This window comes from Pyxicephalus adspersus, chromosome 2 (assembly GCF_032062135.1).
Source record: "Pyxicephalus adspersus chromosome 2, UCB_Pads_2.0, whole genome shotgun sequence".
In the NCBI taxonomy this organism is placed as follows: Eukaryota; Metazoa; Chordata; class Amphibia; order Anura; family Pyxicephalidae; genus Pyxicephalus; species Pyxicephalus adspersus.
In genome coordinates, this window is record NC_092859.1 from 5,311,383 (window position 1) to 5,336,935 (window position 25,553).

The window sequence follows — 25,553 nt, forward strand, 5'->3', positions numbered from 1 at the left end:
GAGTCCCCACCTTGTCTCTGGGAAAGCCTCTGTTTATATTTAGAGAGTGAGAGATATAGACAGTAATATGAAAAAGTAAGTGCACCTTCCTTTAATTCTAAAATGTAATATATCAGGACAAAATAACAAAAAATCATCTGGTCAGCAGGTCTTAAAATACAACCTCAGATGAAGATGAACACATGACACATTACACAGTGTTATTGTTTATTTAAAGGAAGCCTAAACTCAGAATTTTTGCTTTACATAAAAAGGTGGATAACCCTTTTGTTTAAAGTAAAAATTGTATTTTTTTACGTGTAACAAAAAAAAAAGGTGCAGCACACCCCCTTTCTGCCTTGATTGCCTATGGGCATGCGCAGATGAAGCTCTGGAGGAATAAAATTGCTGATTTCACGCATGTGCAGTGCAAGATCGGGTGATATAGGAAGAAAATCCAGCGAGAAGAGAGAAGATGTCGGTACCTGGCGCTTCTTCTGCGCCGGGCCGAAGACTGATACCGGGCTGACGTGGAACCCAAAGTAGTGTTAACACAATGCCAAGGAGGAAAGATGTCAGGTATAATAGAGAAACAAAAAGTGCTGCTTCGTTCTGGGAAGGGTTACGAGGCCATTTAGAAACTATTTTCAATCAATTATTTTAAAGTTAGAAACATTATTCACAAGTTTCACAGAAAAACATTGCAGACAGTTGTCAGTAATTGCAGGAGAGGATGTCTTCGTAAATTCACTCCAAAAGTAAGACCGTGCAACGCTCAGAAAAATTGCTGAATATGAGCTTGATCTATGGGCCTCAGTTAGCATGTTCCATGTTTAAGGTCATGACAGAACAATTAGAAAAAGACTAAAGGGTTGCCAGGAGAAAGCATCTTCTCCCTAAAAACAACATGGCGGCACAGCATATGTTTGCAAAGTTGCATCTCAACAAACCACAAGACTTCTAGAGCAATGTCATTTGGACAGACGGGACCAGTCAAGATGTTTAGCCATAATGCACAGTGCCATGTTTGGTAAAAATCACAAACATCTCATATCAACCGTCAGGCATGGTGGTGGAGGGGGGTGATTTGGGTTTATGTTGCAACTACAGGACCTGGACACTTTGCTATACAGAGGGGTTTATCGTGGACTCAATGACTGCAAAGTTTTCCCGAGAGAAATGTGAAGGCATTTGTGCTACAGCTAAGGCTTGCCCAAAATTGGGTCATGGAACAGGACAATAATCCCAAGGACACGAACAAATCTACAACAGAATGGATGAAAAAGTGTCTCAGTCAAAGTCCAGACCTTTCCAATGAAAATGCTGTGGAGGGGATCCTTAATAGAACATCGCCCACAGCGGGGACCCTGATTCATCAAGCCAAAATGCTTGATCGCGATCCGGAAAAGGATCCTTATTCCGGTAAGTTTTTCTTTTTATGTGTATATATTGTTTGTTTTGCTTCTTGTGCACTAATGTATGTATGTATGTGTATATATATATATATATATATATATATTAAAATAGTAATAATTGAAAATGCATTTCTATCAATTTAAATGTATTTTGACATACACACACAAGTGAAATCACGAAATGTTTCTTCATACATGTATTATAACATCTTTGGCAACAATCTTTTTTTTAAATATTTGATTTCTATAAAGCCAAACTACAATGAACTTTGAATCAGATTGCAAATGCTTGGTGACATTTTTGTGACATTCATACTATTGTGTGGTGACATATTATAAATTGCTAATTAGTATATATACAGATGGATCTAAATTACTTTGCATTGTGGCAAGCAAACAAAAAAGTATCAAAACAGTGCAACAAATGTAACAATAAATGAATGAATTTTGTGAATGAGTACAATGTAACCTAAAAAAAGTAGCACTTACCCAAAAGAAGATGAAGCGTTAAAGTTTCAAACTGACCTGTAAAGGACTGTAGATGCGCACAGAACAGAGAGCTGGTGTGCGCTAATTAGTTGCTATGATCTCACCATTCACAGCTTAACAGATCCTCCTTAATTGCGCAGCTGAAATCTAATCGCCTTAATTGGCAGAATCGCGACCCCTATTGCTCATTTATCAAGGAAGCAATCGGGGTTGCAAGTGTAGGCGAGTGTACTAGCACTCAGCTCCCACTCACGAAAATACACCTCATATATCGGCTTACATAAGGGCAGCGAGCTTACGTATATAATTGCTTAATAAATCAGGGCTAATGTGAAAGACTGATAAAGTAGTACGTTTTTGCTGCCAAAGCTGATTCTACAAACAATTGAATCATGTGGTGTATTTAGTTTTTCACACATGGCTTCTCTATTTTGACCAAATTTTTGTTAAATGAATAATGAGACAGTGGAATTTGTTGTGTGTTGTTTTACACCAGAGGTTAGAATGAAATAATTTTAGAACCTACAGTATATATACTGTATGTACCGTATTTTTCCCTGGGGGGGAAAAGTGGGTGCGTCTTATACGGCGAACACAGTTTTTAAAAATAATTAAAATAACATACTCACCCGATACCGCAATCCCGCGATCCTGCGTGTTTCTCCTCTTCTCTCCTCTCCTCTCCTCCTGGCTGCAGCGCGTGTCTCCTCCTTCCTGCAGAGCCGAGCGAGGAGAAGCCGGCACACGTGCCCCCGCGATCCCGGAAGCACGTTGATCCCTGCCCTAACGGAGTTCCCCCGGCGGAGAACGTACCTGTAAGTGATCAGAAGGGGATAAATTGGCACAGGGTGATCAGAAGGGGATAAATTGGCACAGCGTGATCAGAAGGGGATAAATTGGCACAGGGTGATCAGAAGGGGATAAATCTTTCAGAATCTTTTTTTCTAGATTTTCCTCCTTTAAAATTGGGTGCGTCTTATATTCCTCTTATACGGCGAAAAATACGGTATTTAAATATAAACCAAAGCACCTATTTCTATGGGAACTACAGGAAAATGTTTTATACTTGAATATAAACCTAGGACACAAAATACGGCTGTCACTGCGCCGTATTATTATAATTGTATTAAGCAGAAGTGCCATTACATTTTATGTTCTTCCAAAGCAAGGTTGAACTTATTAGCTAGGAGAAACTTCTCAGTAATATTTTTTGATTACTTTTTTGTATGCAGGTGTGTTTGAGAATTCGTCTCCCACAAGAAAATTGGGGGGTTCCCAGAAAACACTGGTTTAGGTTTCCTGTCTGCATGTACCGCACGGATTATTTCAAATTGTGATCTTAATGTCTCTATAGTTGGCCAATAAGGTTCCCAGAAAACACTGGTTTAGGTTTCCTGTCTGCATGTACCGCACGGATTATTTCAAATTGTGATCTTAATGTCTCTATAGTTGGCCAATAATGTATGATGAAGGTTTTAGTTGGTATACATCATGGAAACAGATAGTCACATGACTAATTATAGCGAATTAGATAGTTTAATAGGGAACAAGCTATAAAATGCCATTTATATTATCTAATTGCGTAAATAGATGATGTCACTGATAAAGTGATTTTGTAATAACAGGAACAGCCATGTGCAGAGGTGGGGAAGGGTATTAAAACTGCACATGGTAAGGTTTAGTCGCTGTTTTTCACTGATACATAAACATTTCTCTAAATATTTTTTTTTTTTAAATTGATTTTATTTTCATTGGTTTTCATTAGTAATTATTTACTTTTCGCCAGTGTCTGATCTCTCCTTGTTACCCATCGCCCCCTCCCTCCTGATCCTGGATCCATCCCCTACCTGCGGCTGATAACTTTCATGAACTTTGTCCATCTCCTTATCATTAAACCAACATACAGTGAGCAGAGGAAACATACAACCGATTTATAGAGAACTGGGTTCTCCATCCTGGAGGAGCTGCCAAAATGTGCACAGGAAAATGCTCTCGGTTTGTTGGGCTGGCGCTGTTACCCATGGCGTTTATAGCCATCATCGCCAACCTCCTATTGATGTTCCCGAATGGGGAGACCAAATGGACCGACCATATCACTTTACAAGTCTGGCTGATGGCTGGTTTAGGAGGCGCTGGATTATTTGTGAGTAACATGTTATCCATTTATATATCCTAATACTAATAGAAAGGGGCTATGAGTCTGTCCTCCTCCTGCAGGGTGACACAGACAGAAGGGAGCTATGAGTCTGTCCTCCTCCTGCAGGGTGACACAGACAGAAGGGAGCTATGAGTCTTTTCTTCTTCCTGTAGGTTGACACAGATATATTTTATGATAACCATATCGCAGTTGACAATGTTTATAATGTTTATCTTGTATCCCCGCAGATGTTATGTCCATCTTGTAACGCCATCCGGGCAGGTGGCAAAGGTTGCTGTGGGGAGGGATGCTGTGGAAATCGATGCCGGGTATGTCTAAATATTTTGATTGTCATTGAAACTTTCTTGTAATCTTTCATTTATGCGTCTGTAATTTTTAAGTCAAAGTCAGAAATCCTAAAGATAATTGGTGACAATCTTCTTATGCTCTGAAGTTGTTGTTCTAAGTCAGGGGTCAGCAAACTTTTTTGGCTACTAGGCCATTTTAGGAGGTCAAGAAGGCACACTAGGTCGGACTCAAGTCCCCGCGCTGATGGCTCCGCTCCCCAACAGGAATGCTCCTGAAGTGAAATCCCTCACCCCTGCAATGCATATGCAGGAGAGGGAAAGTCCTCTTACCCCGGCGGCGGAAGTGTTAATGCTTGTGTTAAATAGGGAAGGGAGGCATAACAAGGAGGCTCAAGAGCCGCGGGCTGCCAACCACTGCCAGCCATGTTTAGACCGGATCGACCAGGGGGGCATTAGGCCGGAACGGACTACTGGCTAGCCTGTATCTGGCCTAAAGGCCGGAGTTTGCCTACCCCTTTTCTAAGTGATGGTCCTGCCACAACTGAGTGCATATACCAGCCCTTGACTGGCCGGCCCTTTACCATTGCTGGTAGGAGGAAGTGTGGTAGTACTGTGGCCTTGAAACATAGGGACCTTGGCTGTAGTTCCTTCCAGGGACATTTTCTTGAACCTTGACATGAACCTTGCATATTCTCCTAGTGTTTCCTCAATACACTATCTTCCCATTGCTCCAAATAGTCAACTGCTGCCAAAAAATCTGGAGAAAGCAACTCACTTTGAGTCTGTTCATTGGCTTTTTTTTATTTATATTATATTTTTATTAAAAAAACAAATATAAATGATTGCCTGTAGAAACACAACATACTTCTATCAAACCTGGAATACAATTACCCAGAATCCTAAAACGTGCAGGAGAACTTTCAGCCTTGGCCTATATTTGGTTAAACACATGGCATATTTCAATCATATATAGACCAGTGGCATGCCATTTCCAGAAACTTACCACCTATGAAATCTATCCACCATGAAAATTCCATTGGATGTAAAGTCAAAAATGGAGAATAAACTAAGGTCCCCTTCACAACTTATTTGGGATGCATTACTTACCTACCCTAACAAGCCTTATATTGAGACAACCTATTCATTTTCAATGAACTGCCAATTTACCCCAGCATACCTAAGAACATAATATAACTTGGTAATAAAGCTTTAAAGTAAAGATAACAGACTGTTGATCCAGTGAACATCAGATTGCTTCATGGTACCAGGAAGGAATTTTTTTCCCCTGTTGGAGCAAATTGAACCAGGCTTTTTTTTGCCTTCCTCTGGATCAACATGGCTTTTTTAAAGGGTTTTTATCTGGTATACAATTATTTTCCTAGTGGTTAAACTTGGTGGGCGTATGTCTTTTTTCAACCTGTAACTATAGCCTGACTGATTTTAAGTAATGCGTTACACATCCCATGGTAGTGTTTTACTGTGTACTGCAAGTGGGTTAATTGTGCCTTGAGATTAAATGACATCAAAAGGCACGGTACCATAACATACACATGCTTCAAAACAAATGTGAAGCCAAGCTGATGTCGTTAATAATATTTTTTGGAAAATCAAGTGAAAATGGGACAAAAAGCAATATTAATAAAAGCATTAGGATTGCCACATTTATTAGGAGGGATTTCAAATCTCATCTTTTGGAAGTAAATCAAAACTACCATTTTATATTTCCAATGCTTTTCAATACAAGATGTGATGTAAAATTGGACTACTCTACTAATTTACCATTTGTATGACCAGGTGAACACTAAACATGAACCAAATCCTAATACACTAGTACTAATCTCTTAATCTACTCTTTTATCTTGACCAAACCCAATACCCAACTCATACAGTAGATATAAGTTAATTGGCCATTTGGAACTCTACTAGGGGTATCACTTGCATTCTTGCTTGATGGTTTCCAGGTTGATTGTATTATACCTCAGCCCTTCACAAACTTGGGTATTGACTATGCTCATAAAATGTATGAATTTTATTAATTTAAATGTATTAATTGATTATCTTATCCCTGTGGGAGGTTAAAATGTTGCAGCCTCTACAGATTTTAATGGACATATTTTAGCAGGTCCTGTGTCCTTGAGTTGGTAGCTCGATAACCCCAAAGTTTGATGACGTTACACTCTGTATGATATATTTATTTCTGATTATCACACACCACATGGCCAAACAAGTTGTAGACATATGACCAATATGAGCATGTTGAGCATTCCAATACCAAACCATGGTCATTATTGTGGAGTTGGTCTCCTTTGCAGTTATAACGGCCTCCAGTCTTCTGAGAAGGCTTTCTATGAAAATTAGAGGATTTCCTTATTTGTACCCAATAAGCCAAGAGAACATCTTTGAGGTCAGGCATTGATGTTGGAGGGGAAGGCCTTGTTTGTACTGAGTACCCTTTTCATCCCAAAGTTGTTCAATAGAGTTGAGCGTCCAGTTCTCAGAATACCTTAGTGCCTCCATACCAAACTCATCACACCCTGTTTATATGGAACTGGCCTTATGCATAAGGACACAACCATGCTGGAACTAAAAACAGGCATCACCAAACTGATACCACAATATTGGAAGAGCAAATTTTCCAAAAAAGTCTTTGTATAATGTGGCACTAACCGTACCCTTTACTGTTAACACTTAAACTCAATATATGTTTTGTTTTGGTGTATATAGCGATTGCCCCTTGTAAAAACTCCTTATTGTGTTGCACTTTGACTTTTGATATGCTCTTCTTTGCCCAGTTATACAGTGCCCGTGTTCTGTTCTGTTTAGGCCAGGCAAGGTTCACTAAGTCTGATTAGAGAGACCTCACTGCACATTGTTCTAGGGACTTCTTCCAACACACTAGTACCATTAATCTCTTAATATCAAGATTTGGAATAGTTATAGAGATTAATAGAGGAACGAGCACTGTAAAGGGTAGAAAGTCCAAACACATGAAATGGAAACAAGAGCAATTTGCCAGGAAATGATTCTTTTAGCTAATATTGGAAAACATTTCCACACAGAATACTTTGATAAGGCAATAACGGAAAATCCCTTTTAACCAGCTCCATTTTCCCCTTCACTCGGAAAAATCTAGGTGAATACTTTTCAAAATGAGTGGTGTATGATGTTTTGGTAAATTTCTGTTGGTTTCTATTGGTTTATTCCAGTTTGACCTTGAAAATTGGTGACAAAATGGGAGTGCAGGGAGTGGATCGGGCTTATAAGGGCTAGCTAGGTCAAGAGACTATTAAGGAATTACTTTTCTACCTAAGATAAAAATTACATTTTAAAATCATACTCTAAGGGGAATGTAGGATTCTGATATAAAGGGGGCTGCTGGTTTAAAGAAAGGCCTCCCATGTAAAGGAAGATATCTAAAGTAAAGGGAGGCTCTGATGTAAAGTTTGGGATTCTGATGTGAAGTGGAGGACTCTGATGTAAAAAAGGTAAGCTGGGATGTACATTAGGGGGTCTGCTGTAAAAAAGAGAAACACTGATGTTAAGGGGGCATTCTGATGTAAGTGGGGGGTATCTGTGAAGGGGGACTCTTATGTAGGGGGATGGTCTAGATGTGAAGAAGGGAACTCTAATGTGAATAGGGTTCCTAATGTGATGGAGAGAACTCTGATGTAAAGAGGGCTGCTACTGTGAAATAATTCACCCTAAATGGTAGAGACTTTGGCCCTTATTTATTAAAGCTCTCCAAGGCTGGAGAGGATACAGTTTTATCAAAAAAGTTGGGTGATCCAGAAAACCTGGAGCTTTTAACAAGCAGCCTTGGAGAGCTTTAATAGATCAGGCCCTTTTTCACAAATTAACACTGGGGTCCATAGATTTGTAGCTAGAAGACCATCAATTGTGTTGCAGTGTTGTGGGCTCAAATTTGACTTTAATGCCCATAGAACCACTGAACACATTGGGCCTGATTTATTAAAGCTTTGCAAGACTAAAGAAGATAGGCTATCATGGGGCCACATGGGTGATCCAACAAACCTGGAATGCATCTGGTCAATGATTGAAAACTTTTCCTAAATATTAGGAAATGATTTTAAGAAATGTTTTGTTTTTTTGTATCAACCTAGGTCACCCATGATAGATTATCTTCTCCAGTCTTGAAGGGCTTTATTAAATCAGTCCGACTGTGTTCAGTGGCTTGCTACACCTACAATAATCTGCAACACATTGCAATACGTACTAGTTTTTGGTACCGTACATGAAAATGAACTTCAAACTGCACTGAATGCATTAAAAAACAGCGAGTGTCAACTCAAGAGCAAAGTGCTTTGTATTCAGTCTTCATAATGGCAACAGTCATACCATATATAATTTTGTGTCCTTTTTTAGATGTTGCGTTCAACAATATCTTCAATCTTTGGAGCTCTTGGGAGCTTCTACTGTGTGGCGGTTGCTGGGACAGCAATGAGCGATGGACCATTATGTAACCGCAACAATGAGACCGGCAAGTTGTCCGATTGGGGTTACCACTTCAAGGAGATGGAGTAAGATGAAACTCTAATTACTATGTAACTAATGACCCAAGGAAACCCTGTCACATCATTACCATATTTAAGTAAAGCACATACCTGGAAAGAAGAAATTAAAAATATTCCTCTCCTGTCTTTTGTGGTTCCAAACACCACTTTGATCACAAAAATAAAAAAGGTGCTGTAAGGTCCATTTGGAAACCAACATTTGCCAGAGTTTCTACATTCGAGGCCCCCATAGATCTCACTCTTCCTGTGTCATGCAATAAGAGGTGGTCATCAGGAAGAAATTCTAAGCACTGCCAAGGGGATCACAGAGCTTGGTTTCCCAGGCCAAGGCTGGCAGGAGAGGTAAATATTCGGTGGCAGGGAAAGCCAACACTGGGCCTCTGTACTGGACTGAAGTGGGGACCCCTCTGCTAAACTGACCTGGGGCCTCCATCTTTTTTTTTTTTAGGTATATGCTTTGCTTCAATATTTTTTTATGTGACTAAAAAAAGAAAAACAACCTTAACAACATTAATTAGTTGGTTTAGAAGGAAAAAATGTATAGGATAAGCTACAGGGTGCTCATAATATAATTATAGGAGATAACTCTAAATGGAGTTAGTTAATGGCAAAATCTGTTACAATTTAGTTTTCATTATTTTATAAATAAATACATTTTTATTGTGTTGTTTTATATCTTTAGTAATATATATGTAAATAAATATTGCATGCAGACTGCACTCTTATTGTTATAATTATCTTTTATCTAAACAGAAAGCACAGTAAAATCTGTTTGCCTTCTGACTCTCTCTTTCTTAGTGAAATTTAAGGTGGCACTTTCTGGTAGAAGCAGGCAGGGAGTGCAGAAAGTCCCTTCAGTTGTGCGTATAGATTTTACAACAGAGGAGTTAAGAATAGACAGACAACAGGTAAAAAGGACCCCAGAGTGCCACTGCTGGTTATAAGTAAGAATATAAAACATTCAGGCCCCTTTTTAGACTTTGGCTCCCAGAAGCCCTTCTTCCTTCATCAACTACTATGCTGTCAATCAGGGCTATGTAGTTGGGGTGAGTTCAGTTGAGGTTAAGATGCAGCTCATCCACCACAGCAGGAAAAGCAATCATGTGGCCAGAATTGACCTGTTGCTTTCAGGAAATATGCTTTGATCCACTACAATTGCAACTGTGTGCAAACCTATGCACAAAATGGATGACAACCATTCCCATTCAGATGAATGGAAACAGTTAGGAGCGTAAATGAGCCTTCAGGGAAATACTGTGGTAAACAACATTTTTTGACCCAAAAATCAAAACCTTCGGTGTCTGGGGGTGATACAAAAATCCAAATATTACAATTACTTTATTTTTGTATACCATGTACAAAAAAGTGCAGGAAATTTTGTAAATTGATACAATATTGTATAATTTTTTTTGTTTTGAGAGGGTCTCATTACATATTCTGCATGTATATAGGAGAATGATGCTTCCATATGAGTAACTCTTCCCACCTTCTGTTTCCTTGTTAGAAATCACTATCTGTTTAACCAGTCCTTGTGGGACACCTGCATCCAGCCTCCAAACATCGTCCTTTGGCACATTGTCCTCTTCTCAATGCTCCTTGGGTTGGGAATTTTAGAATTTGTTCTCTGTGCCATTCAGCTTATCAACAGCCTCTTCGGAATCATGTGCGGGGACTGCAGGAAGAAAGGCAACGTGAGTAAAACAAGCCATGATCATTTGTAGGAGAATGGGCTCCCACTGATACCCCTTATTGCTGAAAGTTGTGAACACATGACTATCCCATCAAATTTATGTAGACATCTTTAAATTGTACAGGTGATATTAGGTTATTCCATTAATGGGATCTGTAAAGCTACAAACATGGGTGGATGTGGTGCGTAAATGTTGCCAGACATGTAAGGCAAAACACCAGCAAAGGATATCAGCTGCTTTATAGATAACCACATTTTATAAGGCTTTTTTTGCCTTCCTCTGGATCCACGTATGGATATCTGGAATATACATTTTTTAGGATGTTTATTTCCCTAGCGGTTGAATACAAATCTCTGGTAATACCAGAAGGGAGGGGGTAGTAGTAAGTAAGAAGTAAGACTAAGTAAGTAGTAAGAAGTAAGAATATTATTGCAAGTTAACATAACATGTTCTGTTAGTTACACCTATATCTGTTCTGAGTCACAGAAATGGGGTGTTTTACAAGATAAATTGTTGCTAGCATGAACAATAGACAGCAAAGAAAAATGAGAAAAAGGAATAATATAATAAGACCGTATTTTCCGTACACAAGTCCCCGACGCGTTTCGCCCAGATTAGGCTTCCTCAGGGGGGTGTGACTTTATACAATTTGTGGTCTGTGTACACAGAAGGAATATATATCAGCGACAGTTGGAAACCACAAATAACTATACATTAAAATTTGGTATGTGCAATGATGGTTATATTGCAAACTGATGTTTAAATTTTAGGATATAGTAAGAAGAGATACAACTATGTCTGGTATGAGGTCCTACTTAATTCTCATATGTATAGGAAAATGATAAGATAGTTTAAAAAAAATAGTACTTACAGATGGTATATTGATCGGTTCTGGGTGATATATTCAGGACAGTAGTTCTTAAAGTAGTGTTGATACACTGGAATATTGTAATTAGTAATATAAAGCTTAGTTGATCTGTTTAGATTGCAGACATAATATTATGTAACATTCATAGAGTTGAAACATTGAAATCATGGTATAGGGCTATATGTACTTAACACTGACAAGAGAGTCAAGATATAGGGATTGTTAAAAAGTAAGGATATTGATCATATATAAAATATATAATGGCTTACCCAGTAGGATTCATTTAAACTAACAAAATTGTTGAGTACCAATGGATGAGAGGTTAGGGTGAATAAGGGTATTCATCCTATGGTCTTGTGCTTCTAGAAGGTTGTATAATGAATGTATAGAAGTTGAAGAAGTCCCTAGTGGTTGAACTTGATGAACTTCTGTCTTTTTTCAACCTGATTACCTATGTAACCCTTGATGACTGATGTTGCCATTTTGTCTTTGTCATGTATAACGTAATACGTAACACTCATGAAGATTATTGCAGCATGACCTGAAAAAGGTGATCCGATTGTATGACCTGTGTGCCATATCCTGTGCTTTGCTTTATCCCTTGAGTCTATAATAATTCTGCCTTGTTTTGTTCCTCCATCTCCACAGAATGATGCCTGAAATAGATGAAACATCATCTACGTATCTCATCCCTTCCTCAATCCGCACTGGAAACTCCTTCTTCAATCACATGACTCCTTTGGACTATATGATGAAATAACTCCTTGTCTGGGATTATGACAAGTCTGATTGTTTACTTTTTTTTGGATTTATTAGGACGGTCCCCCAGAACTAAGTCATGTTTGGGTGGATCATGTAGGCTAAATTTTCCACTGCAATCATATATTTGGCAATATTTTACAGATGGGGGCCTCCACAGCTAAGCACCCAGTTTTGCTCTCTCCAGCCATGGGAACAAGGTGTTTCATTATAGTTGAACTAAATCCAGCAGGGCTTTGTAATGGCCGTGGTAGGGGGGCAGAGTTGGGAACTTTTTGTTTTATTTTCTACTTTTAGGAAATATCCTTTTTAAAAAATGTTCACATATTCTATGTGTACTGTAAGGATGGGTAACTTTATAATTCATGGAAAGCCAAGCTGGAATGAAAGCTAAATTCTAGTGTCCTCCTCACAATACACCTATTGCTCTTCTTCATCCCAATAATACAAACCAGTGCTGCATGTCATATGTGTTGCCAGAAATATATTCCCCATGATTCCATGGGTATGAACTGGGTGGTGGCCTGCAGCAACTCAATGACATTTTATGCAGCAAATACATTAAAGGGTGGCTCATGAACAATACAGATATGGAGAAGAAGACTATTTCAGAATCTAAAAAACAGCCTGGGCTGAAATCGGGCTTTGCACATTTCTCTAAATTTGTATAACTGTTTTCTTTTAAAATATATATTTGAATGTAAACGTTGAAAATTTATGCTTTGCCAATACAATATCAGTCATAGTGATCCATCCTTGGCCAGTTCCTGTGTCAGTTAGAAAATATGAATAATTTCCTTGTGATCTTTTGTAACTTGTGCAGAGCATGTTACAGCAGGGTCAGTTTGAAAAAAAGTGGCAACAGACAGCAGGGTGAGCATATGTAAAAACCACTGAGGTCCAATGATTCTTTCCTGTTTTTGATAATAGTCCTTGCCCAGAGGTTGCTTTCTGCTCTTTTTGTAAATCTCCATTCTTGGCTAGAGGTCCATTTTACCAATGGGTGCTACTCAGCCAGGCAACAACACCATGGCAAAGGAGTGACAGGAAAAAGAAGTTCCAAGCCATCACAAATTATTGAACATGTACTTGTCCTCTGACTCAACAAGAATGGCGGACTGAGTGTCAGATTGTGCCAAAAGCCAATGGGAGAGGGCGATATACCCATCAGTAGAAAGTGAAAGGAAGCATGGATAGTATATAAACTTCTTATTAGTGTTTCGCTGCAGGTTACGGTCTGGATGGGTATTCCTGGCATGTGCCTGAGCTTGAGGTCATTCTAAGACCGTGAGGGTTATTATCGTGCCCTGACACTTTCTGGAGGTTTTAATAGAGATTGCTGATCTTAATGCTGGCTGGGGGTAATTGCTGTGACCATACCCACTTTTTTAACTGTACCCACATCATTGCTTGACTTTATTTTTTAATATAGGTATACTGCAAGCACTAATATAGGACCGTAACTCAGAATTGTTTTCATTCTCACTTTTGATATTGTGACCAAAAGTGATAAACTCATGCTTATGTTTTAGTTTTGTTACTTAATATTATATAATCAATAAAGACTTTGATGTCCCAGTTAGAAAACACACACAGCTCATTTGTGTTGTATTTTGTAATACTTTCTTTCATTTTTTTCGATATATTATAAAGTTAATTTGTACCTTTAACAAAGAAATGTATGTAATGAACCCCGGCTTTGTCATCTTTGAATATACCCGTGGCATTAGGGAAGATGGAAATGGTCGATCAGTATATTCAGGTAGTCAGCTGACCTTATTTTTTTGGGAACTTTCCTGAACCTAGGCCTATCATATTTTATTTAAATCAAGATTAATATTTTTTCATTGTCTACAGAGGAACCAGAACTGTACACAGACAGGATACAAGCACAAACTATACAGATACAAAAAGCAACATTGATCTGTATGTCGTTCACTCTGTAAACATGGAGAGCTGAAATCATAAACCAGACCTCCAACGATGAAACCAGACAAGTGACTTTCCTGTGTCACATAGCACTGTGTACAATATACTGAAAGTTTATAATGTTCTCACTAAAATACCAAAGACAAGATGGAAATGTGACCTTATATCTGGAGAGCGGTGATGGCACCCCGCTATCATATGACTTATATCCAGGTCGTGGTCTGGTTCTCCCTCCAATAATGATACTGGAGCTGTATTGCAATGTAGGATTTGTGTATAGGAAGTACAGGAACAAGGCAAGGTGGTGGACCCACTGTGTCACCTACCCTGTGGGTGGAGATGTGCACGGGGCGCAGGGTCTAGGCAGTAGCTTGGTCCTCTCCAGAGCCTCTAGAGGTGAGGATGTTGTGTGGCAAGCTACTGCCAGGTTGCTGACCCCGTGCCCGCCAAGGCAGGTAACTGCCAACAAGTGTAGTACAAAAGGGAAATCCAGGAGGGTAGTCAGACGAGCCAAAAGGGCAGGACCGGCAGCGAACAAGGTTGGTCAGGAAACAGGTAAGAGGTCAGGACAGGCAGCAAGCAGGAGTAGTCAGGAATGAGACGGGGTTGGTACACGGAGAATCAGGGACAATAGAGATAAACAACAGTAACTTGGAAGCAAAGCCAAAGGAACTTGTTCAGGCAAATTCCTGTTGCCAGGTCACTTCCTTAAGAAGGGGAATCGGTGTGGATCAAGTGAGCCGCAGACATCAATCCCACCAGCAGAGGGAGTGCTGTTACTGGGATGGTCTCAGGTGTTATTTAGATGTTGGCCAGCAGAGGGAGAGCGTCTGCGGAATACTCTGGTTCTCTGAGGCTAGGGAGCAGCTGACAGAGAATCACCCGACTTGGAGCAGGAAGTAAACAGAGTGCTGGATCCAGAGGCAGAGATGGTGCTGGCAGCATGGGGCTGCAAGGAAGGTGAGCAGGAAGGAGGCACAGATGACCTTGAGTTGCGGAAATCTGTGACAGTTCTGATGACTAGATTTACAATTCACAAACTTTTGGTAAAAACTTTGAGTGTTCAACATCCAGCAACAGCCCGTAATACAGTGCATTGCCTTTGCCCCTGGTGATATGGGTCATAGGAGCCCATAATCTAGAACAATGTTTTTCAACCTGTGTTCCTTCACCGGTTGCTAGGGGTTCATTTAACCATGAGCAATGTGTGCCTCTCGGGTCATTAAAACTGATACTGATCATCTTTTTTGGCTTTTTGTAACGGTGATATTCTTCCCAGTTTCTAGCAATGTAAGACCATCTTACTAATATACTGTGAGATGTGGATATAGGAATTATAGAAGGGGTTCCCTAAGACCTGAAAATTCTTTCAAGGGTTCCTTCCTGTTAAAAAGGTTGAAAAACACTGATCTAGAAGAATGGACCTAACCTAATGGACATCCTATATCCATTGGCACTCCATGCACTTTTGCTTTACAATAGCTTGTTTATTTGCTCTAAAGATGGTCAGAATGTAATAATTAAATTCAACTCAATATAGACTTCAATGTAAGAAACAACAACATTTGCAAGCATGATTTATTAATTGAGCCTAAGTTGGGCAAGTTCACCTCCACCAGAGAAAACATTTGTACCCTTAGTGTAAATGCTTTGACCAAACAGTAAGTTGTTGTAACAGAACAGAATCATGTGAGATGCAAGAATCCAACCATTGTGCTTAGATATATCTTCCAGGGGAGACAGGACAATATTATTGGTGGATTAGATTTGGGATCTGATGATTATAGTTTTGGTAATGTATAAGACAAAGTAAAGACCTTGCAATGAGGAGACATTGAAGGAGGATGGATGGGAAAGGGACCACTGTGGCAACCTAACCCAAGGTAGAGGTGGAAGGGTTTCTGGAGTTGATGGCTCTGGTACAGCTCTTGCTCCTGATTTTAAGTAATAAGTGTGCAGATTCTCAAAACAAATGTGGTGGTGGGCACAGATCCCTGGTCTGGAGCTTTTTTGCTCCAAGGCTGGAGAGGATACATTTTCATCAGTGAAGCTGTGTGATCCAGCAAACCTGCTATTTCTTAGCAAATGTTTTCAATCCTGGACAAGAGCCATTCCAGGTTTGCTGGATCACCCAGCTTCACTAATGAAAGTGTATCCTCTCCAGCCTTGGAGAGCTTTCATAAATCAGGCTCAGTGTGTCATCATTCTGTGAGTTCTCAATGCATCGCATGGGACAAAGCTCGGAACTCCTCCTAAGAATCCCCAGGAGATTTAGAAAGAAAGTGGGTGATTTATTCTTTAGAATACATGTTTTTTATTAATCAAAAAGCTTTTGCATTTCTACCTTTTTAATGCAGTTCTACTAAAACCAACACAATAAAATGAAAAAAATGTAACTAAGGAGAGAAGGAAATGGAGTTAAGTACATAGGCATTTTAGATTCAAAGCCAGGTCTAAAATGAAAAGTACGTACCTCTCCACCAATTTCTTCTGGCCTTGGGAACTAAGCTGGCAAAATAAAAAATGGAATGCAACAGTTCCAAGTTCCAAAATTTAGGTTTTTGTTCCCACCACCACATGCTATGGTTGCCAACTACATGAATTTCGCTTTACACCCTGGTCTGCAACTGATTCATAAAAGATTTTGCAGCCATTTATGATAAATCCCTTAAGTTGGCAAATAATTGCACAAGCATTGCTCAAGCTTCAGCTGATATAATCAGCAAGTTTTGCAAATAACTATAAATATTTTTTGGACATATAGCAGGTTTTTCGAGGATAATGACACTGACTCTGCTCCGGGGAATGGCCTGCTTTTGACTGGAGATTTGGCGAAGGTCTGGGACTTTTTTTAATTATTAAAAGGATTTGTAAACCTTTATTCAGACTGCTCTGTAGTGAGGGAAGAGCTAGTATTTCTAACCAAAGTAAAAGATTCAACCTATTCAAGTGGAAATGTTTCGAGCCTTCTACTTGTTTATCTTCTCCTCTCTCCTCTCGATAGCTCTAGGAGAACACCCTACCATAGGCGTCCCTAATGGGGGCCCCTGGGGGGAATGGGGCCCAGTGGAATGGTGTCCTTGTGGTTATCGTGCAAGAGGATTCTCCCTCAAGGTGAGTGGTCTACACTACCATAGTTTGAGAAAGGTTCTTTACCATAAAGGCTTTGCCTATATTACCATTGCAAGTCCTATAAATGCAATGCTGATCACAGTTATGTATTTTCAGTTTTTCTCAACCAGGGCTCTTCCAGATGTTCCTAGGAGTTTCTTTGGGCAATGAGCACTTTGTGACTCTCAGGTCAGTTTAAAAGATTCCAATGGCATTCTTTCCAATGGCCAGCAATGTAGGGGACATTCTTCCTACTGACCACTACACTAAAGTACTGTGAGCTGTGTATATAGTAATAATAGTAGGGGTTCCCTGGAGACCTGAAAGTTATTTCAAGGGTTTACCCATGTATAAAGGTTGAGAAACACTGGTATTACTAATACTGAGATGCAATCTCTTACCCAAAAATGATCAATTGACCAGACACATAAAATTATAGGTTTCTCTGCGGTTCTAAAGTTTCTGCTGGGCCAAATAAAGACATTGGATCAAACCATTTGCATCAGGTTGGGTTTCTTCCACCAACTTCCAAGTGATGAATACATTTATTATTACAAAAAATAGCTATCATGTTGGTCTATTTGGTTTTGGATTTTGGATTATTTTTTTTTAATTAAAAAATTGAATTGATTATTCTATCTAAAATTTGTGCATGGCTGGCATTAGATCTTCTGGCATCTTGAGACATTCATAGCTGGGAACTTTATTAGGTCACATAATGTGAATTTTATTATTTAAGGATTAGTATTGAGCTTTGTATGGTAATATTATAAATAAACGAATAATAAATAATAATGTAAAAAAAATGTTAATATCAATGGATATGGATGTTTTCAGGAAAAAAAGCGTTGGGGGTCTGTTTAGAAATATTTTCACGTTATATTTACCCCAAAATTCACAAATTTTCTAATTTACTAATTGAATCCATTGTACAAATTGTGTAAATATTGGGTAAAATTGGGTAAACCTTTAATTAACCCCATTGATTTTTTTAAACTTAAATCAATAATATAACTTTTTTAATTGTTATATATATAACATATTTAATGTTTTTTTTAAACCAGAACAACAATCTTGTAAATAGAAATAGAAGAATCATGTTATGTTGTTAGACTGGACATATGCTTTTGATATTTTATTGATGATCAGATGACCAGATGAGTGAGCAAAAATGCTGAATTGATCAAAAATTGTGAACAACCAAAAATTTAACATACAACAAATAATTGTCGGAAACAGGGCAATCCACCACCCATGAGTTTGACTGACCACCTAAATAGGAGTGATCAGATACGGCAACACTTTGACAGCTTCAACACAGGTTATTGAAAAATCAAATGAAAACCACTAAGACAAAAACAACAAAGATAGTCATTTTGTGGATCACTGAAATTGATCCCATCTTCTTGTGGTTGACTAGTGCTCCTCACCTTAATGCTCTGATAAAAATATCCCATCACCTAACAAGAGTCATCATACCGGATAAGCCCCAATAGCTAACCTTTTCTGTGCCTGCTAGTAAAAAATAGGATGTGGACTACGATAAGGGGGACCTGTCATGGGAAAATAATGACAGCTGGCTAGTTTTCTGTTGAATATAGGAGACATGAGGTTGAATTCCAAGCCTCCCTATTGGTTCTGCCTTTGGAACAATTTAGAAAACTTCCAAGACTTTACTGAAAATTGAAATTTTGGGGTAAAATATAAAACAACTGTTGTTGTCTTGTGACTGATGTTGTGGAGCAAAGTTCTCATCGTTCAAGGGTGTTAAATCTTTTGGCCTACTAAAGTGCCCTTACATTAGAGGAATCATACAAATTCACACACCAAATTTTCACTCACCAAAGTTTTTAGGTTGTTTGACCATATATGTTGGCCATAAATGTTTTCAATTGTACATTTTTTTTTCAATCTGCTTTAGGCTCACCAAGCAAGTCTTAATCTATCTATCTATCCGTTCTCCTTTAGATCTAGCAACAACTATGTAGTGCAAGGGCCAGCAATTCACACAAAAACTACCCATCCTACTTTAAAACGACACAGAAGTTTGCTGAACCTAAGAAGCACTAATGTAAAGTAAATTAATTGGAAAAAACTTTAAACATTTATTTCTAAAGTGGACAATTTTTTCTATTTGTCCAAAAATTAGGGGTAGAATTTTTGTACAGTTTACCCTTAGGATTACATGTCACACATGGCATGCATATAGGGCCATGGTGCTATCATAGGCACATCCCACTATATCTGTGTTAATAAATACTTACAATTTATTTTAAATGTACCTTTTGTTAGGGTCCAGTCGGCAGAGTCCCACCGCATCTTGTGTCCGGTCTTAGTTTAATAAGGTGACATCGGCACCTCACAGATGCTAAATCTTCCATCCAGTATCGATCACCGTAGTGCTAGCAAAAGCAAAGTCTGACTATTAACAGTGGGCAGTGGCATGGACTAAGAAATAATGATTATTACAACCAATCGTGAGCAAATAAAATGATCAAACATGCATAAAAAATGTTTGCGGTTGATGTCACGTAGTTTACTGATTGGTGGAGGTCTTCACGGTTGATGTTGGCTCTGAACATAGGAAAGAGGATTGTTCAAACCTCATCCAATTGACCAATATATCTGGAAGTCAGCTGGTGCCCGTCCTGACAGTAAAGGCATGTGAACTCTATGAACTGCATGGAGTGTTTGTGTATTCAGCCCTAGAGATTGAATCATTCTGTATCTAGTTTGGTAGACCTTAGAAAGGTTCAGGGCTTTTACACTGGTTGCATTGACATTATTCAAATTCACTGATTTTTACTGCCACCCTAGACAAAGATATGTTTATTTGGCTGTATATTCAAAAGACAAGAGATATTTGATGAGAAGAAAATAAACTTTGAGATTTGGTTCTCTTGATATAAGCTATGCTCTTTAAAGAAGAATAATGAATACAAAAATCCATAGTGACCTGTGTGCTCAATACCATCGGGTGGTTGGACATTCAGACCTGGCTGCCCTTAGGACTGTAGGTGTTCCACGGTCATCCTAAACTGTTACATTGTCTAGATTTTTATAAAAAGTTTTAAGCCAGTGTTAAAGTTTCAGATGATTTAGATATTTTTTATGTGGAAAAGTGGGTTGGTCAATTGGGGTTCAAAGATTCTTCATCATAGGTTAGAGTCACCCCCTAAAGAAAAGAACTATTACAATATTTTAATAGTTCTTTACATTTTGGTGGTTCTTATCCAGTGTTTCTCAACCAGGGTTCTTCCAGAGATTTCATTGGGCTTTCTTGAGCCATGAGCAATTTGTTACTCTCAGGCTAGTTTAACTTACACCAATGATCTTTTTAGCTATCTGTAACAGTGGCATTCTTCCCAATAGCCAGCAATGTAAAAGGAAAACTTCCTACTGGCCACCATAATAATGGAGTGTGAGTTATGCATATAGTAATTGTAGAAGGGGTTCCCTAAAGATCTGAAATTTATTTCAAGGGGTTCCCTCATGATAAAAAAAATTGAGAAACTGCTGTAACCCAATAGAAGTCATGATTATTAAAAAGAAAAATTATCCATTTAATATTATAGGACAGGTTCCACGTGATTCATTAGAGCTCCCATGAGAAAATTTTGGAAATGAATGAGGAACCATGGCAGAGAGCCATGTAGGAGGTTCAAAATAAAACAGTGATACTATATATACAAACATATTCTGGTATGTTACAAGACAAAACCAATTTATTAATTCTAATACTGGTTGACATACAGCAACTTTGTTGTTCTATCCTTAATGCTTTCATTGGTTCTTCTTCTTTATTCATAGGTTGAAGATAAGATGAAGATTGAAGATGACACTGCTCTTAACGGGATCCGTCTGTTCTGCGTGAACCGCAACGATACTTGGACATTACCTGGGGAGATAGAACTGGAGAGTAAGACTGTGTACCCCATCCAATCCACCGAAGCACCGTGAGTAAAACACAACCTGATGGCTCCATGAGTTTTAAACTTTGCTGGGATTTCCAATTGTTGACGTGTCCGCCACATTATTCACCAAAAATTCAAACTTCAATGTTGGAGGAGATTCTTTTAAAGCCTATTCACACTTAGTAGTTTTACCCTGGTGCATTTTAAGCAAAAATCAAAAGCAAAGCATTTAAACACCCCTCAAATTACTGGTGTCATTTTGTATATTACACATCAATGCGCACTGGCACACATTGTTCTTTGACATCCATTATGGTGCAATTAATGCATTTCCATTGAATATAATAAATAATTTATTGGCCCATTGTCAGAGGAACAAAATCTCACCAATGAGATAATGAACAGCAAATAAAAGTATTTAATTTTTTCAAATTTATTCAAAATGACCTACAATTTAAGAGATGTCATTTTGGAATCATTGTCCATATATTTTCCTAGGCAATATATTGCTACTTTGATGGATAAAAGCCAGATCACGATAACTTAAGTTGAAATAATTGGAATGACTGCTTCCATTACTTTTACAGATTGGAATTTATAAAAGATAGCAGGTGTAGCTTTTGAGAAAAAATACTATTCCTGTATAACCAGATTTCTCACCTTTCAGATCACTTTTAGCCAAAATAATATAGCAGATCTAATAATTTTTTTTCACAGTTGGGGCGAGTGGAGTGAGGTTATGTGGTGTCCTACAGGATTTCTCGTAAGATTCAGCATGCAGGTGGAGCCCCATAAAAAAGGTGGAGATGACACCGCTGCCAACAATTTCATGTTCCTCTGTTCTGACTACACTGTCCATCTGGGGTCAGGTCAAAGCTGGGGCCATTATGGGAAATGGAGTGGGCTCTGCAAATTTGGGATTTGCGGGATGAAGACCAAAGTGGAGCCTCCCCAAGGAACCGGAGATGACACAGCCCTAAATGATGCCCAGTTTATATGCTGCCAGGAATAAACTGAAGGAGAAAGCAGATCAAAACAGAGGTTAAAAGCTGCACTCTAATTGTGTGCACCTGAAAAACATGTACAAGTGTCTTTTTGATTTGAAATCTGAACCAAAATAAACAAAAAAATCCACTTGATAAGTCATTTCTTAGGTTGTGTTCCCACCTCTGTACATTTGGTAAAACCAATATTAACTTTTTGTTCATATACCCATTACATCAAAGGCTAACTCTGTCCATTTAAAAAACAAAATGATTAGGATTTAAAATTCTTAAATTTTACAATTGTATTATTTCTTACCTGGTTGAATACATTGATATAATGACCCTGTGTCACCAGTACAAGAAATGGAAGGAAGCAGTTGTTACTGGCCCTGATAGGGTCACAGATGGCATTAGATATTTCTCTATTTCCCTTTCCTTTTCTCTTCTTAGATCTTTCCAAAATAAAATAAATGTTTTGGTTGATGTAAAGCAATAAAAATGTCTTTTCAATGCCCTTGTATTGAAAGAATCACTCTTGAGAGCCCTCAGATCTCTCCGCCAAGGTGCTTTATGGTAACACACATCAGCACTCTACATTGCCATAACATTTCAATGGCACCCAATCTCATTAAAGCAACACAGCTTCAACACTCATAATGAAGAATGCTAACCCACTACCACACATTGGGACTGATTTAATAATGCTCTCAAAGACTGGAGACAGAAGCTGGGTTATCCAGCAAACCCTGAATAGATTTCATAAAAATCACTGTCTATTAGTTGGCATATGTTTTCAATCCCGCACCAGATCCATATAAGGTTGGACAGATCACCCAAGATCTTCCATGATAGTCTATCTTCTCCAGTTCTGTAGAGCTTTAGTAAATCAGGCTCATTGGGCCTGATTTTTTAAATGTCTGCAAGGCTGGAGAGAATTTGTTTAAATCAGGTTTGCCCGATCACCCAGCTTCATGGATAAAAATGTATCCTCTCCAGCCTTGGGGAGCTTTAATAAATCAGGCCCATTGTGTTGCGCTGAGTCAGAAAAAAAGGTTGCCTGTCCATGTTTTGGTCTTTACTTGTGCATTGGCTAGTGCAAAGTATGTTAACATGTTTACAGTGCATGTGAACACATGTGTTTTCATGCAACGCAATTGGGAAGTGTGAATGGGCCTTTGGAGTCTTTATATATTCATTTGTGATTAGGTACCAGCAGTCAGTTGATTGCTGACCATGTCTTCTTAAGGTACACAAAAAACTCTTCACACTATTGCCCCACATTACCCATGCCAACCTCTTTTACATATAAGGATGCCTACTTGGGCACACCAGGGTGGGCAGGATGAAACAGGGTACCAAATCACTAAGCGAAAGAATTGTCAAGGAAGGCCAGGGTCAAGGCAAGCACAGGTGACACAGGTATATCCACAGATAGACAGGACCAGCACAAGGGAATAGGTTGGGCAACAAGCAGTTAACACAGGAGCTGGACAGGGGAAACTCTGAATTAAGCAACAGGTGTACAGGAACTCCCTCAGGATAACTAGGAGCTCCGCACTAGTGAAAACACATTGCTTGAACACTGTGTCCGAGCCAGCTAAATAGCCAGGGGTGATTAAGAGGTTATTTCCTGATTGGCTGTTGGTATGGGCGAAACTGATAAAGCTTGGGAGCAAAGGCACGCCCAGTCGGAACTTTCAACATATGCAGGAGAAAAATGCCTGCGCTTTACTGAGGAAGAGGTAAGTGTTACACTAAACTAGTGGCTTGGTGAAAAAGTGTCTGAAGAATTAATTTTTAAGGGAAAACACCTTCCTCTGACTTCAATCTCTTCATTTTGGTTTGTTGTCCTGGACATCAAGCTTTGGTTCCACTGATCACTTTTGTATGTAACCATAAATTAGAGCCCACCTATTGATGTTGACGACCTAACCTGAGGACTTGTTAGTCAATGGCCAATAGGTAACCCCAGTCTTAGTCCGAGCACTCAACAACTGTGGTGGCCACCTTTTTGCCCCTTATTTCTTTTCCATAAAATAATAAAAGTGCCTGAAGCTGATTTTTAAGGAAGACCCTTCCTTTGACTTCCATCTCTTCATTTGGTCTTTTGTTCCTTCATTTTGGTCTGTTGTCCTTAACATCAAACTGTGTTTTCACTGACCACTTTTAGTTGTTCTAATATTAGTAGGAGTATGGTTGTCATTGGCTTTTTGTCCGAGCATTTAGACGTTTAAGTGTGGCAAACTGGCATCTGCAAACTGTTCATAACCCATACCTGAGGATTTGTTAGGACAACGGACAATAGGTAACCCCATTGTTCATCAGAGCACTCCACAACTTTGGTGCCCACCAGATTCTTTCCTGCTAAGAACTTCCAGGTCATGGCCTCCATGATCTCCTCACTGACAACTGACGCCACTGTGGTAGATGGTGAAGCAAAAACTGAAGGCTGAGGTCAGAGATATTTAGAACAGGCAGCAAAGAGACATGAACTAAAGATCAGGGTTAGGTTGGGTGAAGTGGAAACAATGCAATGGGAAGAAAATTAGGGTTGGACAGGTCACAGGGACAGAAAATCAAGAATAGTTAGACAACCCAAGTTGTAATCAGAAGACCATGAGTAGTCAGATGGACCAGGTCACACCAGGAAACTGGACCAGAATTCAAGGACCACACAACCAGACCTGAGAAAGAACCTTCAGCACTGAGAACTTCCAGGAGACAACTTTTATGCGATAGCCCTAAAACCAAATAATGTCCCAATGCATGGAAACCCATGGCCCGCATGAAAACACTGCTATTTCTGTTGGCCAAAGCACATCCAGACCCAATAAAACAAAAACATATAAAAATATATTTGTAATATATTTGCATTTCATCGTTGAAGATGAGCCCCGCAATGGGCGCCCCCCAAATTCAACTGACCAAGCAACCTGCGATGCTGTCCATGAGCTGAATATTGAGGACTGGCGAATATCTACTTTCAGATTACTTCTCACATACAGACAGACTCCCCCACCCTTTCGTTTGACTCTGTGTTTATGAAAGAGAGTATACCCAGGAATATTGACAGCCCAGTCATGCTAAAAACAAAGCCAGGATTCAGCAATGCCAAGTAAGTCATAATTCTTCTTACTCATTAAGGCTAAACCATTGCTGCTTTTACCATCATTGTTTGCCAAATCATTTTGTTTTTCAGTACGACTAGTACTGCACAATCCAATGTTTGTTTGTAACATGGGAAGCTCCTTACAATTATCCATAATCCCCCCCCCCCCCAACTATCACCAATCTACCTTTCACTAGTGTCTGACCCCTGACTAACCTTTCTGACACCTTATTTGACTGTCCCACCCCCTCTGTCCTAGTTTAAATATCCCTCCACCATTCTCCTAAATCTTTCCTCTAGCACAGCAGACCCCGTTTCATTTACCT

The 25,553-nt window shown here is 39.1% G+C and overlaps 2 protein-coding genes and 1 long non-coding RNA gene across 5 annotated transcripts; 2 read left to right on the top strand and 1 right to left on the bottom strand.

The window, feature by feature from the left end:
• Window positions 1-3,770: 3,770 nt before the first annotated feature.
• On the top strand, window positions 3,771-13,765 carry TM4SF5 (transmembrane 4 L six family member 5). The gene is made up of 5 exons (XM_072399295.1): window positions 3,771-4,026; window positions 4,269-4,349; window positions 8,712-8,866; window positions 10,365-10,551; window positions 12,068-13,765. The coding sequence occupies exons 1-5, from the start codon at window positions 3,856-3,858 to the stop codon at window positions 12,077-12,079; spliced, it is 606 nt and encodes a 201-aa protein (XP_072255396.1). The 5' UTR covers window positions 3,771-3,855; the 3' UTR covers window positions 12,080-13,765.
• On the bottom strand, window positions 10,180-19,848 carry LOC140322727 (uncharacterized). 2 transcript variants are annotated; one of them, XR_011919236.1, is made up of 4 exons: window positions 19,501-19,830; window positions 11,423-11,489; window positions 11,139-11,207; window positions 10,180-10,532 (listed from the first exon to the last, which is right to left on the bottom strand). It is a non-coding gene; the product is annotated as an uncharacterized lncRNA (long non-coding RNA). The 2 variants fall into 2 exon arrangements; XR_011919237.1 differs by lacking the exons at window positions 11,139-11,207; window positions 11,423-11,489 and having other exon boundaries at window positions 19,501-19,848.
• LOC140322722 (vitelline membrane outer layer protein 1-like) lies at window positions 15,015-22,278 on the top strand. 2 transcript variants are annotated; one of them, XM_072399297.1, is made up of 4 exons: window positions 15,015-15,067; window positions 17,112-17,221; window positions 21,029-21,174; window positions 21,850-22,278. In XM_072399297.1, the coding sequence occupies exons 1-4, from the start codon at window positions 15,037-15,039 to the stop codon at window positions 22,142-22,144; spliced, it is 582 nt and encodes a 193-aa protein (XP_072255398.1). In that variant the 5' UTR covers window positions 15,015-15,036; the 3' UTR covers window positions 22,145-22,278. The 2 variants fall into 2 exon arrangements, with proteins under 2 accessions (XP_072255398.1, XP_072255397.1); XM_072399296.1 differs by lacking the exon at window positions 15,015-15,067 and having other exon boundaries at window positions 16,915-17,221.
• The last annotated feature ends 3,275 nt before the right edge of the window (window positions 22,279-25,553 follow it).

What these genes read in the sequence shown, in the direction of transcription:
- TM4SF5 (XM_072399295.1), top strand. Translation starts at nt 3,856, where the DNA reads ATGTGCACAGGAAAATGCTCTCGGTTTGTTGGGCTGGCGCTGTTACCC. An exon ending in TAGGAGGCGCTGGATTATTT is followed by an intron (nt 4,027 to 4,268) that starts GTGAGTAACATG and finishes GTATCCCCGCAG; the next exon opens with ATGTTATGTCCATCTTGTAA. An exon ending in GCTGTGGAAATCGATGCCGG is followed by an intron (nt 4,350 to 8,711) that starts GTATGTCTAAAT and finishes GTCCTTTTTTAG; the next exon opens with ATGTTGCGTTCAACAATATC.
- LOC140322722 (XM_072399296.1), top strand. Translation starts at nt 17,063, where the DNA reads ATGTTTCGAGCCTTCTACTTGTTTATCTTCTCCTCTCTCCTCTCGATA. An exon ending in CAAGAGGATTCTCCCTCAAG is followed by an intron (nt 17,222 to 21,028) that starts GTGAGTGGTCTA and finishes CTTTATTCATAG; the next exon opens with GTTGAAGATAAGATGAAGAT. An exon ending in ATCCAATCCACCGAAGCACC is followed by an intron (nt 21,175 to 21,849) that starts GTGAGTAAAACA and finishes TTTTTTTCACAG; the next exon opens with TTGGGGCGAGTGGAGTGAGG.